We start from the raw sequence: 16,805 nt of genomic DNA on the forward strand, positions 1-16,805 counted from the left end.
TATTTCCTATTCAAGATTATACAGCGCATTGTCTTGCTTGCAGAGTTGGCGCAGTGTAATTTTACATGCTTGTTCCATTAAAGTGAATGCAACAAGCACTTGTAATTACACTGCACCGTCAAGACTACCAAGATGATGCGCAGTGTAATCATGAAGAGGAAGAAGCGCTCGCACGAACATTGCTCCTTTTCAACTGATTGGCAGGGGTGCCTAGAGTTGAACCCCCACCGATCAGACATAACACGGGCAAGCAAATAATATGTAATGCCAGGTATCTACTATACTTGTTGAAACCCCTTGTTATTTTATAGTAAATTCTCCATTTATATAGTGTGACGCAAATATAACAGGTAATCAAAGCCATAGTTGGATTTGCTCTGGCTATATTAAGTTGGAAAGTCTAAGAAATGTCCTGGTCTATTCATCTACTATAAAGTATGTTAATAAGAAATAAAATGGCTGAGTGAAGGGATTTCCTGGTTTTGAAACCCTATTTTACTATACCCTATTAAACAATTCTGAGTAAACAGACACGGGTCCATTGTTTAGGATCCTCATATCTTGATCATATTGCAATTGGATGAAAGATATCAATCATCAGCAGGAGGTTGGGGAGAGTTGGGAGCTCGTGAATATGAGGACTCTGGTGCGTGCTCGATATTGTGCAGACTCCAGTGCTGGGCTCATCAGTATAGGTTTTAGCAAAACAGCTGTCAGTTCAAGCAAAAGTGACCCAGGGTTTGTCTCACTGGTCTATAAAGGCCTCAGATGGGGAAGCATAAAACTACTGACAGATTCCCTGCACACGTTGCAGACTCCACAAGTCTTTTTTGTGCTGACTTTTGTGCAGAAAAAACGCAGCATAATACAGTACCAGTAAAGGTCTAAGACAAATCTCATGCACACTTTTTTGTTCAATGCAGAAATTGACCTGCCATGCGGATTTAGAAATCCACAGTATGTTGAATATGTTTGTGATTTTTGGTGCAGATTTAACCCTTTTCAATGGAATGGTGAGATCTGCAGAAAAACTGCATCAAATGCCCACCAAAAACTGAAAGTAACACATGCAGTTTTCTCATGCGGTTATGGTGCAGAAATGCGCAAAAATCTGTGTGCAATTTTTTCAGCACAGCTCACAACCTTGTACAGCCAGCCTTACAGCATAACTGAGTTTTTAAAAAAAGGTTTTCATAATGGCAATCATACAATCAGAACTGTGAAGGAACAGATTTTTTTTGGGCTTCCCTAAAGTCTTTCAGCCATAATATTCCCTGTTTCAACTGTACAGCTAGGTGCATTTCACTAAGAAGCAGGGGGCATATCCCTTCTGTGAATTCTGCCAGCACTGTACTGCTATTATGTCCTTTGATTCAGGGTGTATACATGTGCATGATGTGTATTGTCCTGTGGATTTTACCCAAGTAACAGAAATAAAGATCAAAAGTCGTTTTTACCGGTGGCTAGAGACACACTTACTGACACACAGGACACGCCTGTTATCTGCAAAAGCAGTGTAGAAGCAGTTGTTTTATCAGGCTCAGGAGCTCAACCAGCTCTGACATGACCTCACTTCCTCATAGCCGTATTCTGAGTCTCTAACTTGGGATGGATCTTGCGTGACAACAGGCTGTGGACTGCAACTTCGGGGAAAGTGAGACCCCTAGTGGTCATGACTTTTCAGCTTTTTTCAGGTTGATGCAGGCAGATTTTTTTAACAAAGTGATTTAAATTCTTTATTAAATTAGATAAAATTGTGTGAAAGTATAGTGACTCTTTAACTTGTAGCTATGGGACAGTCCAATGTATTGCAGTGGGGACACATTACCTGTTTAGTTTTATCTTCATTGGCATACATGGAAAGAAAATAGTTCTAGAAAGTAAATCACACAAATGTATCAATTTACTTTAACTATAGTTTATTTTAAAGCAGTTTATATGATAATGAATGCAGTGTAACAATATTAAAACACAATATTTTACACTAATACTGTATATTGCGTTTCAATCAGTCTTTAAATAATTTAATGGACTTTTGTAAGTGAGAAGGTAAGTATAAAGTACTTTGTATTGTACACTGCTGAATGTGCATGGAAGAACATCAATAACATAAGATACTTATGAAATAACTAATGTAGTGTACATTATTTAATCACTCTTGTACAGCTTCCTGAGCCTCACATTGAAGCTGTACGAATACATTGTCAGTACTAGTATATAATATGGTACAGCACATAGAATTACAATTACAATGTCTTGGTGAAGAAATTAGGAGCATTGTCTTTAAAGTGGTTATATTCATCTGTTCCAGCCACCAGTACAGTTGCAGGAAAGGTCCTAGGACGTTCTGGGTCCTGTCATAGAAATATAGTGTTAATTCTACTTTATTAACATTGCAGGCTGCTACATATTCACAGAATTATTATAAGGATCATCATCTTTACAAATAAGATGCTGCCAACGGCATACAGGCAGACCATGCCCCAAGAACCTGTCCAGTAACCCCCTTCTCCAGAGCAAGTGACTTGTTGGCAAAGAAGGGGCGTGGAATTAGCCCAAACGTCATGTAAAGGGTGTGGAGGAAGAAACAAAGAGCAGTCCTTTCTGTGCTGGGTGATACAACCTGGCACCATAATAGTAGGCCAATTGTTTTATTTTTACTATGGTGCCATCCTCTTTTCTGTGTTAAATACTGGTAGCTACAGGTATATCTGTGGGGGTATCCTGTAATTTATGATGATATTGTGTATTCATGCTATCTGTAGAGCATATTATAGCCTTCAGTTAAATTACATACTGCTCCTTTCTAAATAATCTGGATGTTGGGCGCTTTTCATTTTAGGTGGCCTGCGGAGCCATTTTACATTACCCACAATGCTCAAACTCTGATACTTCTCCTATTAGGTGAGACAACCAACCTCTTCTTATTGGAAATAAATCTGGTTCTGGTTACATGGCAACCCTCTTTAAGACCCTTAACAAAGTATTATCTCTTCTCTGTAAATAGCTTTAAGGCAATACAACCACAAGGCAATCTCTGGGTTTTGTTTGCTTACCTTAATAGGATAGGCTGTGGTAGGAACATAGCGGATGACAAATCCACATCTTCTTCTGTCAGACATGTTGGGTTCACTGGCATGAACAGTCAGACCATCATGCACCTGTCAGTATAGATGAGCATTTACAGAGATTGTTTAATACACACGTCACATATCACACCAGGCTCCTAACATGGAAGCTGATGAGCAACTTGTCACCTCCTGCTCTTTTTGTTTATCCATAAGCTCAGCCCTGGACTTGGAATATATCAATAAAGATCAATGCACATCACTAGTCCATAGGGCAGTCTGGAGAAGTCATAGGTCTAGATTCGAACACATCCAGTACTTACATTCTCCAAAATAACACATTCATTTACACTTTCATTTAGAGTGCATTATCTATATATACAAAAATTGAATACCTAAGGTTTCAGTTTCTTCAAGCAGACATACTACTTATATTGTATAGCCATCTACACAAAATGAATCTCCCTGTTATAGTTAATTTTAATGGTCAAATATAGCAATAATACTGTAATATTAAGTTTGATCAACAAATCTCCGTAATGTCTTTATGGCATTAGGTTGTACTTACAGACATTTGACCAGCTTTCAGTGGACACTCAACCAAATCTTCTTCATTCACCAAGTGCTTTGGAATCTCCTGGTTTGCTGTCAGCATGTTCCCGGGATTCTCTGCAATTCTGTGCTCCAGTATACCCTGTTTATGACTCCCTGGGGCAAAATAAGTATGTAAGTCTCTATGTAAAACTTTTTTTATATTATACATTTAGCCATAAAGAGGTAATACCTGGAATTATTTGTAGGACTCCATTTTCTGCATCAACATCATCAAATGCCAGCCATACTGAAGCCACTGGACCTCCCTCAAATCCCCAGTATCTATAAAGATATAAGAAAGCCATATTTAGGTTACACATTTACAAGTAGCAGATTATCCAGTGGCCATAAAAGTCTAGCAGCTCCCATACTCACTTGATATCCTGATGCCAGGCAACATAAGGGGCAGTGTTTTCTTTGTGTGGAACCTCAGAGGAGGGATATTTACAGATAAATCTTGAGTCCAGAAGAATGACATTGGGACCCAAGACAGCTGTGATTGCTTCCAGTAGATTGGGATGGGTTGCTAGTCTCATCACCCACTCATACTGCATGTGGATATTGTGTAGATTGTACTGAGTGTACTCTTTACCTGAAAGATAAAATATGTTGGAATCAGCTAATCTTTTCTATAACTCAAAGTATTTCCCCTTAAAAAAAATATTCTGATCATGGTTAATGATACAGTATACACTACGTATTTCTGGATCATTTGCAAACTTACCAAACTTTTCTTCCAGCTTTGCATGCTCCTTCTGGGCTTGGTGCAATTCCATCTCATCTAATACATCAATAGATGTCAGATAGCCATTGGTGTCATAGAGGTCCTTCATCTTGTTAGTGTCAATCTTCATTGTGTAGTTACTAGGATGGCTTTATACTAAGAATGTCTGAATGCTGTTGATATAACTGCCTGTTTGTCACACTGACTTATATACTAAGTTTGGCGAGTGCCCAGCCCATGCTCCTATTCTTAGTAACTGGTTATTTTTTTCGCTTTTTAAGTTTTTGTTTCCTGGAAAAATATTATAGCCCTGAGTGATTGATTCTTAAGAGCATGACTCACAACAAAACTTCCTTGCTTCACTCTGCATGGACTGTCACACATTATTACTTCATCGTTTTAAAAGCTCAGGGCTGGAAATTCCAAAGCAATTCAGGAAGCAAAATATAAGATATGTCATTACTACAAAATATAATATCTTGCTCTTTAATATCCTACTATTAGAAACTTAACAGAAATAGAGTGAATTCTCAGACTACAAACAGAATTTTTCCAAATAATCTCTCTTTTTGGTGTAGGTTTATTATATGTTTTATATGTAATATTTCTGGAACAAAAGTGTCTGGAATTACAAAGCTGGAGGCATGGTTTCAGTATACTGATCTATGAAGTACTGTGACTACGCTATGTAAGGTTTCCATAGGAATTGAGAGAAATGATTTGAATTTCTACGTGACTGATATAATGATGCCCAATCTGTATGTTTTTTGTCAGGGCATATAGAATAAACAGAATAGTATATATTAGTAATATAATAGTATATGATGCTTGTATAGGAACAAGAAAAAAGAAGTGGAATTTGAACTTTCCCAGAAAAGTGTTTCAGTATTGAAAACTAGTCAAAAGAAAAAAGTCTGGTGACATCTTATCCAGTAGAAAGCAGGTTTATTGCTTTCATTAAGAAAAACAAGAGTCTTGCAGGTATGATAACATTTAATGGCTAACAAAAATAGAAGCAATGATGTTCCATAGCAAGCTTCCGAGACAAGTTTGGTCTCATCCTCAGGCATAATACTTATTTTGTTTCTCTTCATGAAAGTAATAAACCATTATCGAAATTTAAAAACTATTTTTAGGATTTAGATGATCAATTAGAAAGTTTCAATTATTTTTAATGGACCACAATTTTATAACGTCACATAATTATTACATCACAGCTTACAAAAAAATTATCTGAATTAGACCACTAAAAATGGACACCATAAACAGTAAAGTTATGGCTTTATTTTTAAACACTGATACCGGCCATGCCAGCCGGGCCAGCCCTATGATACAAATGTCTATTCTTAGCCTCAATTATGCAGACAATATGAAACTTTTGTAATTCATTCTGCACAAATTGCTCAACATAGTCAGTAGACAACATTTGCGACCAAAAAGAGATAATTTTTGGATAGTTTTTTAATTTAAAAAGATCTGACAGTGCAGCATTTTTACACTCAGGCTGCTTGTTAGCACCTACTACTATCCGTTTACCCATATACTTTGTCATTTTGTAATTACTAATGCTGTCTTGTCTAAAGAGCCTAAAAGGGTATGGATACAGTCTTATTGATGACTTTTCAGGGCAACTGGAGTACTTTTGATTCAGGTCGATATATGGCGAACTCAACTGGACTGGAAACAAATTTTTGGAAATTCACTCAGATCTGTTTACCACATTATGTAACAGAATTGCTAATAAATTAAGACTACTGGTTGATAATGATCATTGTTCCTAGAACTTCCTAGAGTAATGCCTAGAAAATGATGTTCAGCTGGATATACAGAATGACACATCATCCTTATGTATTATTTGATACTGAAATAGCGGCATCCCTCTTATTGCTCATGATGGTGCACTGGAGCTGGATAAACTTGTATCTTTTACTTGTAGCCAGAGGAAGAGGAGAGAGTCTAGAGGAGTAAATAAAGGAAATGTGTCACCTGGACTGCTCTGGTTGTGGGTGGGAAGGATGATGTCATGCAGTATAAAGACTCTCAGAGGAGATCAGGTTCTTCATGAGTCTGAGTAAAGTCTGAGACCTGCAGCAGCTATGACTGACTCTGAAAACAGAAGAGAGTCGCTCTATCTCAGCATAGGTGTCCTGGCTGTTAGTGCAGGTAGGGATATTTAACCTGTTCTCTTCCAGCATATATCCCTGTTTATATTTGCAGTTTGCATACTTCAGTAATGTTTGATTTTTCTGTTTTAGGGAGTTTGCTTCTATCAGTAGAATATTACAGTGTTGGTGCATCTGCTTCTCTTATACCTCCAAATGCCCTGGGCATCCTCCTCCTTATATTGGCAGCTATTTTAGGATATGCAGGTATGGATTTAATCACTAGTTATATCAACTTAACTGTTTACTTGAAGTTCAGTAGTTATTGGGTATAATATTTTATGCTACATTCCCTGAGAGCAGTGACAGACACCAATTCCATCATTCTGTCTGTTATGTGTGTGGGGGTCATAGTTTTAAATTAGTTGCATCAAATGATTCCTCTCAGTTTTATACATAAGCCCCAAATCCTCAATATTGATGAGTTGCAGGCTAACCCCAACCTTCAGCCCATGATTGACAGCTTTCTCTCTATGCATATTAATAAAGAAAAAGCTGTCCAACAGGGATTGGAGGACAGCGTAAAGGTGGTGACAGATTTTCATTAATACTATAGGGGATACACAATGTATACATGTATCTGTACAGTCGCATATGCCGTGTTGTCTGTAAGTAGTTAGAAAACTAGAAAGTATTGAGTTCTTCAATGTGATCACTGACTGCAATATCTAGAATTGTTCCCACTGAAATATATCCAGTTCAGAGACTTTAAATATGTGCCTATGATATTAATAACTATGAGATTTTTTTTGTAAACTTTTAACTTTTATAAATAAGGTAAGAAACTACTGACTGAAGGTAATTGTAGCATCTAATCATAGCCTAAGGGTTCATGCACTCAGGGAAGATGTACAGCTTTAAATCAATTCATAAAGGGCAAATTGCTATAACATATTACCTCTAGGAAAATAATAATACCACTTGGCTTCTATAGCAATTCTTTTCAAGATACCTAAGTATTTGAGGCTTAACCACCTCAGCCCCTATAGCTTAAACACCCTTAATGACCAGGCCACTTTTTACACTTCTGACCTACACTACTTTCACCGTTTATTGCTCGGTCATGCAACTTACCACCCAAATGAATTTTACCTCCTTTTCTTCTCACTAATAGAGCTTTCATTTGGTGGTATTTCATTGCTGCTGACATTTTTACTTTTTTTGTTATTAATCGAAATTTAACGATTTTTTTGCAAAAAAAAAAAGACATTTTTCACTTTCAGTTGTAAAATTTTGCAAAAAAAATGACATCCATATATAAATTTTTCTCTAAATTTATTGTTCTACAGGTCTTTGATAAAAAAAAATGTTTGGGTAAAAAAAAAATGGTTTGGGTAAAAGTTATAGCGTTTACAAACTATGGTACAAAAATGTGAATTTCCGCTTTTTGAAGCAGCTCTGACTTTCTGAGCACCTGTCAAGTTTCCTGAGGTTCTACAATGCCCAGACAGTACAAACACCCCACAAATGACCCCATTTCGGAAAGTAGACACCCTAAGGTATTCGCTGATGGGCATAGTGAGTTCATAGAACTTTTTAGTTAGTGGAAAATGATGATTTTATTTTATTTTTTTTTCTTACACAGTCTCATATTCCACTAACTTGTGACAAAAAATAAAAACTTCTATGAGCTCACTATGCCCATCAGCGAATACCTTGGGGTGTCTTCTTTCCAAAATGGGGTCACTTGTGGGGTAGTTATACTGCCCTGGCATTCTAGGGGCCCAAATGTGTGGTAAGTAGTTTGAAATCAAAATCTGTAAAAAATGGCTGGTGAAATCCGAAAGGTGCTCTTTGGAATGTGGGCCCCTTTGCCCACCTAGGCTGCAAAAAAGTGTCACACATCTGGTATCTCTGTACTCAGGAGAAGTTGGGCAATGTGTTTTGGGGTGTCATTTTACATATACCCATGCTGGGTGAGATAAATATCTTGGTCAAATGCCAACTTTGTATAAAAAAATGGGAAAAGTTGTCTTTTGCCAAGATATTTCTCTCACCCAGCATGGGTATATGTAAAATGACACCCCAAAACACATTGCCCAACTTCTCCTGAGTACGGCGATACCAGATGTGTGACACTTTTTTGCAGCCTAGATGCGCAAAGGGGCCCACATTCCTTTTGTGAGGGCATTTTTAGACATTTGGATCCCAGACTTCTTCTCACGCTTTAGGGCCCCTAGAATGCCAGGGCAGTATAAATACCCCACATGTGACCCCATTTTGGAAAGAAGACACCCCAAGGTATTCAATGAGGGGCATGGCGAGTTCATAGAACATTTTTTTTTTTGTTTTGCGGATCCGATCCATGTATCAGTGGATCCGTAAAAATCATACGGACATCTGAATGCAGCCTTACAGGGGGGTGATCAATGACAGGGGGGTGATCAGGGAGTCTATATGGGGTGATCACCCCCCTGTAAGGCTCCATTCAGATGTCCATATGTGTTTTGCGGATCCGATCCATGTATCCTTGGATCCGTAAAAAACATACGGACATCTGAATGCAGCCTGACAGGGGGGTGATCAATGACAGGGGGGTGATCAGGGAGTCTATATGGGGTGATCACCCCCGTCATTGATCACCCCCCTGTAAGGCTCCATTCAGACGTCCGTATGCGTTTTGCGGATCCGATCCATGTATCAGTGGATCCGTAAAAATTATACGGACATCTGAATGGAGCCTTACAGGGGGGTGATCAATGACAGGGGGGTGATCAATGACAGGGGGGTGATCAGGGGTTCATAAGGGGTTAATAAGTGACAGGGGGGGGTGTAGTGTAGTGGTGTTTGGTGCTACTTTACTGAGCTACCTGTGTCCTCTGGTGGTCGATCCAAACAAAAGGGACCACCAGAAGACCAGGTAGCAGGTATATTAGACGCTGTTATCAAAACAGCGTCTAATATACCTGTTAGGGGTTAAAAAAATGGCATCTCCAGCCTGCCAGCGAACGATCGCCGCTGGCAGGCTGGAGATCCACTTGCTTACCTTCCGATCCTGTGAACGCGCGCGCCTGTGTGCGCGCGTTCACAGGAAATCTCGCGTCTTGCGAGATGACGCGTAGATGCGTGACTCTGCGCAGGGCTGCCGCCTCCGGAACGCGATCCTGCGTTAGGCGGTCCGGAGGCGGTTAAAGGAGGTTCACACAATCACAATAACATGAGAATCAGATATGTCATCAAAGTCTGATTAGTGGAGGTTTGTCTTCTGACCTTCTCTACAATGAGATGTCCATGTGCCAGGTGAAACATATGCCAGCTTTCTAGTGTAAACAATGTTGCATTTATTGGAACGCAATAAATTGTATTCCACCAATAAATTTATTGGGTCCCATCCTTCCCACCCATGGCCTGCCTACTTTTTTTAAAAAAAGTGTCAAGTGTGGTGAAAGAGCATGTCTGATTGACCATTTATGGAAGATTACTGTGCAGTAATTACAATTTAAATGAAGTTAATAACATTTTTACGTGCTAAAAAGCATGCTAAATATGTAAATTCAATGAAGAATAATGCACAATCTCCTGAAAATAATACCAATTGCGCACCAGTGTACCCACTATGTATTATAATTAATGTTGAGTGAATGGAAATTAAATGAATTGACTTCCATACGAATTTCAGGAAAAATTTAATTCACCAGGAATCGGAATTTCCTGGGGCTTTGTGGTAACGAATCAAAACATACTCACCTTATCTATTTGTTCACGGAGAGGCCATTGCAGCCATCTTGATTGAAAAGAATGCGCCAAATCTCACGTGCGCTGATGTGCGACGTCGCCACATCATCATGGTGGCCCTTCGTGGTGACTTCTTCAGTGAAGACGTCACCGCTTCCGTCCAGTTTAATGACGTCATTAGGTCAGCGTGCGCAAGATTTGACGCGTTTTCTTCAATCAAGACCCCTGGTTTACCCGTGAAAGGCCTGAACGTCAGATGCCGTGTTTGAACGTGGCATCTGAGGGGTTCAATGTCGAGGATGGCGCGATCACCGTTCCCTGTCATTGCACCTGCTACATACAATGGAAAGCGATTCATGACAAAGTAATTTGTAGTGAATAGAACTTCTTTGTGAACTTCGGCAAAGCAGTCAAACAAAATTTTTGATAACATCTCTCATCTCTAATTATAATATTTAAATTTAAGATTTATTTATATTCCATGTTGCTCCTGCGTTGTGTTCTCCCATGAGTTCTGGTTTACCTCTGCAGGGTGGTTGGTACAATCACATACCACACAACATCAGGCTGCGGAGGTTAAGAAAAAGTGCATTTGGGGGGACCAGGAATAATATTTTTAGTGATCAACATATCTTTAAACTGTAACTGATTAGCATAAAGTACTGAATTTTAATATAATTTTCATTCTATAACTTCATTGTCATTTCTATTATAGGAATCCAGAATATTCAAGGTCATGTACCACTGTGGGTCTCATTCTATTGGACGGTTTCAGCTCTATGGTGTGGATACGGAGTCAACTTGATACTGAAAGGAACCAATGTCATCAGCAACTCTGAAATGAGAAATGCTATAGTTCCTGGCTTAGTAGCATTTTTCCTGGGGCTGTTTATTATTGGTATAGTGGGGATCCTTCAAAAGGAAATTGTCCTTGCTCTGATATCTATCACACTTTCTCTTTCCAGTATTCATGAGATAGTTCTATTCTATGATGGCAGAATAGGCACCTCAGCAGTGGCATGTAATTATCTGATTGTAGTATTACTTGGGATATACTTTATTGGTGGTCGGACTCTCCATCGTGTTAACAAGAAGCATGTTATTTTACCAGGACCAGACATAACTAACAAAAGCAATGAGCAGGAAGCATCTACAGGTTCCAGTAAGGTAGCATTGATAGCTACAGGTTTCATCCTTAACATGGCTGCCTCTAGTGTGTTTGGCTGCAAACTCCTTGGAATAACCAGTAGCCTTTTTGTTGGTCAGGTAGCATGGCTATGGACGGCTGCTGTCTACCAGACTGTTATCTGTATCCTTTCATATCGTAATTATCACATGCTCGAGGCCACACATATTGCATTTTTCTCCATTTTGAGATATGCAGAAGGCTACTCTCTACTGTATCAGTTCTTGAACACTGGTCAGTTAAATTACCCCCTTCCATTCTTGGTAGTTTTCACTATACTATTTGTTGTCCTTGCTCTTTTTACAAGTATTCAAAGTCTTATACAATCAATATATTTATTGTTCTATGTTGCCTACTGCATTTCATTAGCTTGTAACTCACATGGATTTTTTTATGGAGGACCACAGGGAGTTAATATTTCAATATACATTGCTTCAGCCATTATAGCGCTAATCACTTTATACAATGCAAAGTCATCTATGACTATCCCAACAGGTGAGGGTACAATTAAGAAACTGTTCACTAACAATAGCATTTTCAAGCTCCGTAAGGATAAAGATATAATTGAACCCTACCTTGGTTATTCCAAGTATGGAGACGCCGAAATCCTTGCTCATGCTTGCAGTATTTTGGCTGCCTTTGCCATGACAATGCCAGGGAACCCTGGAGAACCTTTGGTTACAGTTGTCTTACCATGGGTTGTAGTTGCTGGAGGAATTTATAATCTTATTTGTGGGTCAGTAGCTTTCTCCCGTGGCAAGACACTTGAAAGTAGTGCCTTCATTCTGTACGGAGTAATGTGGGTAATATGGGGAATTTTTCGTTATAGTGGAATCTATAGCACAAGCAGGGGTTTCAACACTTCCGTAGGAATTATATGTTTCATTCTCTTTAATAGCTTTATTGTTTTCAGCACACTTTTCCTAACTAAAGCCTGGTTTGTGTATACTCTCACCTTCCAACTCATTTTAATCAGCTTTCTTCTTGATGCTATCAATGCACTTCCTCTGGGCTATGATATTGCTGTTACTATTATATTTGGTCTTGCTGGCTTCTACTTATTTCTTTCAACCCTTCATAATTCCACTTTTGAGGCTCCCCTTTTACCAGTTGGCAGCCCTTTCATCAAAATTAGCGGTTTTACAAATGACAGATCCAAATGTCCTCATCTAATTTCTACAAGGACCAGCTCAGTACAAAAAATTGCAGGTGAGATCGGAGCACGAAAACAATTGCAAAATAATTTACTGCATTTTAAAAGTTTTTTCAACAGGAGTGTAACAGAAAAGTATTGATTCAAAGATATGATTGCTCAATAGATTTACATGATTTTAATTGTTGTTCCTGCTTTTGTAGAAATCATGAAAAATGGAGGGATATGTGGCATACCTACAGACACGGTGTACGTCCTGGTGGCAGCTTGCAATCAGCCAGAAGCAGTGGAGAAGGCATACAAGTATGTTCAGATACTACAGCGTGTGTAATGGGATTTCTGAAAATATCTTTATAGTTACACTCCGGGCATAACATATACACAGTTTATTAAGGGTCAGTCCATTAAACTGGGATTCTTAGAATAGCAAAAACAAACCCCTGTCATACACTACCATCTCAGCCCATAATATCATGTGTCCCAGAAATTAGCCTAAAGCGTTCCTTTAAGAAAATTGCAGGAATACATAAAAAAAAGAGCACACAGTGTGTTATATTAATCCAGCATATTCCGATGCAAAAAAAGAATACATTAAAGCAGCTATCAGAAATCCAAATAACATAAATATTGTTATAAGTCAGTATGGCATAGAGGAAATAGATGAAGTATATTGTATGCTGCAAACAACAATTTTTAAATGAGATTAATGTTGCCCTTTTGCAGAACAAAACGTCAAGCTCAAGATCGACCAATGTCTCTGTGGATTTCAAGCCTACAGCAATTAAAACCTGCCAAACATTTGCTAAGTCCTTTGCTATGGGATTTCATGGAAGCAGCTTGGCCCTCATCCATCAGTCTTGTTATCCCAAGAGGTGAATACCTACCATAGTGTACCATGTTCATATTTCATCTAGAAAAAGTCATCTCTTCAGTCTACAGATGGATATATATCATTCTACAGGTCCATTACATTTGCATTATACCAAAGCTGTCTTAATAATAATGCATATATTTCATTCATAGGACCATGGTTGGATGTGTTAGGCGCTCATGATTCGGCAAAATACATTGGAACACCTCAGAGCATTGCTATACGGATACCAGATTGCGCAGTGACTACTCACTTAATTGATATGGTAATAATAAAAGTCCATTTCCTTCTAAAAGTATGGAAATATGGTATTTCTTCACACAGATGTTATTAAAAAGTAAAATTCATACATAGACGCTTTTTTATAAACATTTACTGCAGAAAAACTAAGATTAAGCTTTTATATTTGTTCTGTAGGTTGGTCCCATCGCTGTCACGTCAGCCAATCCTTCGGGAGAAGCAGACACTACTCATCACAATCAAGTCTATGCAAAATTAGGAGATAAGGTAACTAGAAATACATTAGTATTTAGCTGGTTAAGTTTACAGGTAAAAAAAATAGTCTAATGCATCTGTCATTTCAGGTTGATGGTGTGCTATGTGATGGGGCTTCTCCTGAAAATATTGCTTCTACTGTGGTAGACTGCACAAAAATAGAAACTGGTGACATTGCATTCTTCAGAGTTGGCATCGTTCCTAAATCACAGGTAATCTGATATTGTGATATTTTCTTTTTTTTCTGGCAAAATTTTTCCATTGTCTACGCGTGGTCTAGTTATCCATAAGAATGCGATAGAAATATTTATCTCAGCTTATATTTAAAATCAGAAAACCTTCAAATTCAAATTATTATATTTTGCAGGTTTTCCAAATATTTGACCAAGTTCAGCAGAGGCACAAGAAGGGTCTTGTTAATATGGGCTTTTCTGGATCCACAGATGAAATAACACAGGACATAAATCCCAACTCTGAAGATAATAAATCATATGTTAACAATGGCTTTACAATAGATGATGCATCACAGTAGTGTGTTCCTTTAAGAAATGTTGCAGAAACTGTATGATATGTCATTTTTGTACTTATTTATATTTCAATTAATAGATTAATGAATATTAAATTATATTTTTGTTAAAACAAAAGTGTCATCGTCTCTTCAAAGCCAGTGGCATTCCTATTATTTTATTAGGTTTCTGAGAATATGTATTTATGATTTAGGATATAAGCTGTAATGCTCATTACCCGCCAACCATATTCACCAAGTATAAGATATCTATTTTAACCTCATCTATAACTACATGTTGGGTTTTATAATCTTTAAAAAGATTTTCCCGGATTTTTTAACTGGTGGCCTATCCTCTAGATAGGTGATCAGTATCTGATTAGTCACATCATGTTCATCGGTCACATGAAGTGAATGGGGCTGAGCTGAGATACAAAGCATGGCCAATATACGATGTATGTCTGTGTGCTTGGTGAACTGAGAGAATGCCGTTGTGCAACTGCGAGTGCCGGTGCCGTCTCAAACAACTGATCAGCCACCAACCTGATACTGATTAGCTATTTAGAGGATAGGTACTCGCTTAAAAAAATAAAAATAAATATAATATATATATATATATATATACACTGCCTGTCCAAAAACTGCCACCTGGATTTAACTAAGCAAATAGTTATGAGCCTCCTATTGGCTAATTACTGCATGGGCGATTATCTTTCAGCTGGCAACAAGTTATTTAACCCCAACTGGAGCAATGAGTTGCTTCTCATTTCTTAAACAACCATGTCGAAAGACACATCTCGTGGAAAAGATGTTAGTCTGTTTGAGAAGGGTCAAATCATTGGCATGCATCAAGCAGAGAAAACATCTAAGGAGATTGCAGAAACTACTAAAATTGGGTTTAGAACTGTCCAACGCATTATTAAAAACTGGAAGGATAGTGGGGACCCATCGTATTCGAGGAAGAAATGTGGTGGGAAAAAAATCCTGAATGATCGTGATCGGCGACCACTTAAACGTTTGGTGAAATCAAATCGAAGAAAAACAACAGTAGAACTCAGGGCTATGTTTAATAGTTAAAGTAAGAGCATTTCCACACGCACAATGCAAAGGGAACTCAAGGGATTGGAACTGAACAGCTGTGTAGCCGTAAGAAAACCACTAATCAGTGAGGCAAACCAGAAAAAAAGGCTTTAATTTTCTAGGGAGCATAAAGATTAGACTCTGGAGCAATGGAAGAAGGTCATGTGGTCTGATCAGTCAAGATTTACCCTGTTCCAGAGTGATGGGCACATCAGGGTAAGAAGAGAGGCAGATGTTGTGATGCACCCATCATGCCTAGTGCTACTGTACAAGCCTGTGGGGGCAGTGCTATGATCTGGGGTTGCTGCCGTTGGTCAGGTCTAGGTTCAGCAACAGTATGTGCTCCAAGAATGAGGTCAGCTGACTACCTGAACATACTGAATGACCAGGTTATTCCATCAATGGATTTGTTCTTCCCTGATGGCACATATTTCAAGATGTCTTGCTGGATTATGGAAGTGCATCCAGGGAGGTCTGAGAACACGTCAGTGTTCCGACTAACAAACTCCCTGGCCTCCTGAGTCAGTTTAGAGGAGAAGCTGTCAGTTTTTACTGTGGCAGCCGCCTCTCTTGTATCAGACAGAGGGGCCTGTACCTCTTCTACTAGAAAACTCGGCCGCGGGCTGTCTTCTGTACAGGTTTCCCTATCTTTCCACGGTTTGAGTAAATTCACATGGTAAACCTGCTCCGGCTTTCGCCGCCCTGGCTGGTATACCTTGTAGTTTGCATCTTCAATTTTCTCGAGTACCTCGTAGGGCCCCTGCCACCTAGTCAGGAACTTACTGTCCACGGTCGACACCAGTACCAAAACCTGATCACCCGGGTTAAAGATCCGGACCCGAGCCTGCCGATTATATACCCGACTCTGGGCTTGCTGAGCTGCCCCCATATGCTTCCTAACAAGAGGCAACACTGTCTCTATCCGATCTTGCATCTGGGTAACGTAATCAATGACACTTTTATGTGGAGTGGGTTGTTGTTTCCACGCCTCTTTGGCCACGTCCAAGAGACCGTGAGGGTATCTGCCATATAGCAGTTCGAAGGGCGACAACCCAGAAGAGGCCTGGGGTACCTCTCGCACTGCGAACATGAGATAGGGCAGAAGGAGGTTCAAGTCCTTCCCATCTTTAGCCACCACCCTTTTCAACATATTTTTTAATGTTTGGTTAAACCTTTCTACCAGACCGTCCATTTGTGGATGGTAAACGGATGTCCGTAGCTGTTTTATGTGCAGCAACTTACAGAGTTCCCTCATCACCTTGGACATAAAAGGGGTCCCTTGGTCGGTCAGA

General features: G+C 39.0%; 2 protein-coding genes across 2 annotated transcripts; one reads left to right on the forward strand and one right to left on the reverse strand.

The window, feature by feature from the left end:
• Window positions 1–1,917: 1,917 nt before the first annotated feature.
• LOC121009557 (probable alpha-ketoglutarate-dependent hypophosphite dioxygenase) lies at window positions 1,918–4,673 on the reverse strand. Its single transcript, XM_040442766.1, has 6 exons — window positions 4,387–4,673; window positions 4,038–4,254; window positions 3,853–3,944; window positions 3,637–3,776; window positions 3,057–3,161; window positions 1,918–2,354 (listed from the first exon to the last, which is right to left on the reverse strand). Exons 1-6 carry the CDS (start codon window positions 4,514–4,516, stop codon window positions 2,247–2,249), a joined length of 792 nt encoding a protein of 263 aa, XP_040298700.1. The 5' UTR covers window positions 4,517–4,673; the 3' UTR covers window positions 1,918–2,246.
• Window positions 4,674–6,393: 1,720 nt separating this feature from the next.
• Window positions 6,394–14,460, forward strand: LOC120978076. The gene is made up of 9 exons (XM_040406312.1): window positions 6,394–6,549; window positions 6,642–6,755; window positions 10,939–12,618; window positions 12,766–12,865; window positions 13,286–13,434; window positions 13,586–13,698; window positions 13,851–13,940; window positions 14,018–14,140; window positions 14,296–14,460. Exons 1-9 carry the CDS (start codon window positions 6,483–6,485, stop codon window positions 14,458–14,460), a joined length of 2,601 nt encoding a protein of 866 aa, XP_040262246.1. The 5' UTR covers window positions 6,394–6,482.
• Window positions 14,461–16,805: the final 2,345 nt, after the last annotated feature.

Source organism: Bufo bufo, chromosome 8, assembly GCF_905171765.1.
Source record: "Bufo bufo chromosome 8, aBufBuf1.1, whole genome shotgun sequence".
NCBI lineage: Eukaryota > Metazoa > Chordata > Amphibia > Anura > Bufonidae > Bufo > Bufo bufo.

Bases quoted from the DNA above. Each gene is read 5' to 3' on its own strand.
- LOC120978076 (XM_040406312.1), top strand. From the start codon at position 6,483: ATGACTGACTCTGAAAACAGAAGAGAGTCGCTCTATCTCAGCATAGGT. The intron at 13,941-14,017 runs GTAACTAGAAAT...CTGTCATTTCAG, and splicing joins ATGCAAAATTAGGAGATAAG to GTTGATGGTGTGCTATGTGA. The intron at 14,141-14,295 runs GTAATCTGATAT...TATATTTTGCAG, and splicing joins GCATCGTTCCTAAATCACAG to GTTTTCCAAATATTTGACCA.
- LOC121009557 (XM_040442766.1), bottom strand. From the start codon at position 4,516: ATGAAGATTGACACTAACAAGATGAAGGACCTCTATGACACCAATGGC. The intron at 3,162-3,636 runs GTAAGTACAACC...CTATACTGACAG, and splicing joins TGAAAGCTGGTCAAATGTCT to GTGCATGATGGTCTGACTGT. The intron at 2,355-3,056 runs GTAAGCAAACAA...TTTCTATGACAG, and splicing joins CCACAGCCTATCCTATTAAG to GACCCAGAACGTCCTAGGAC.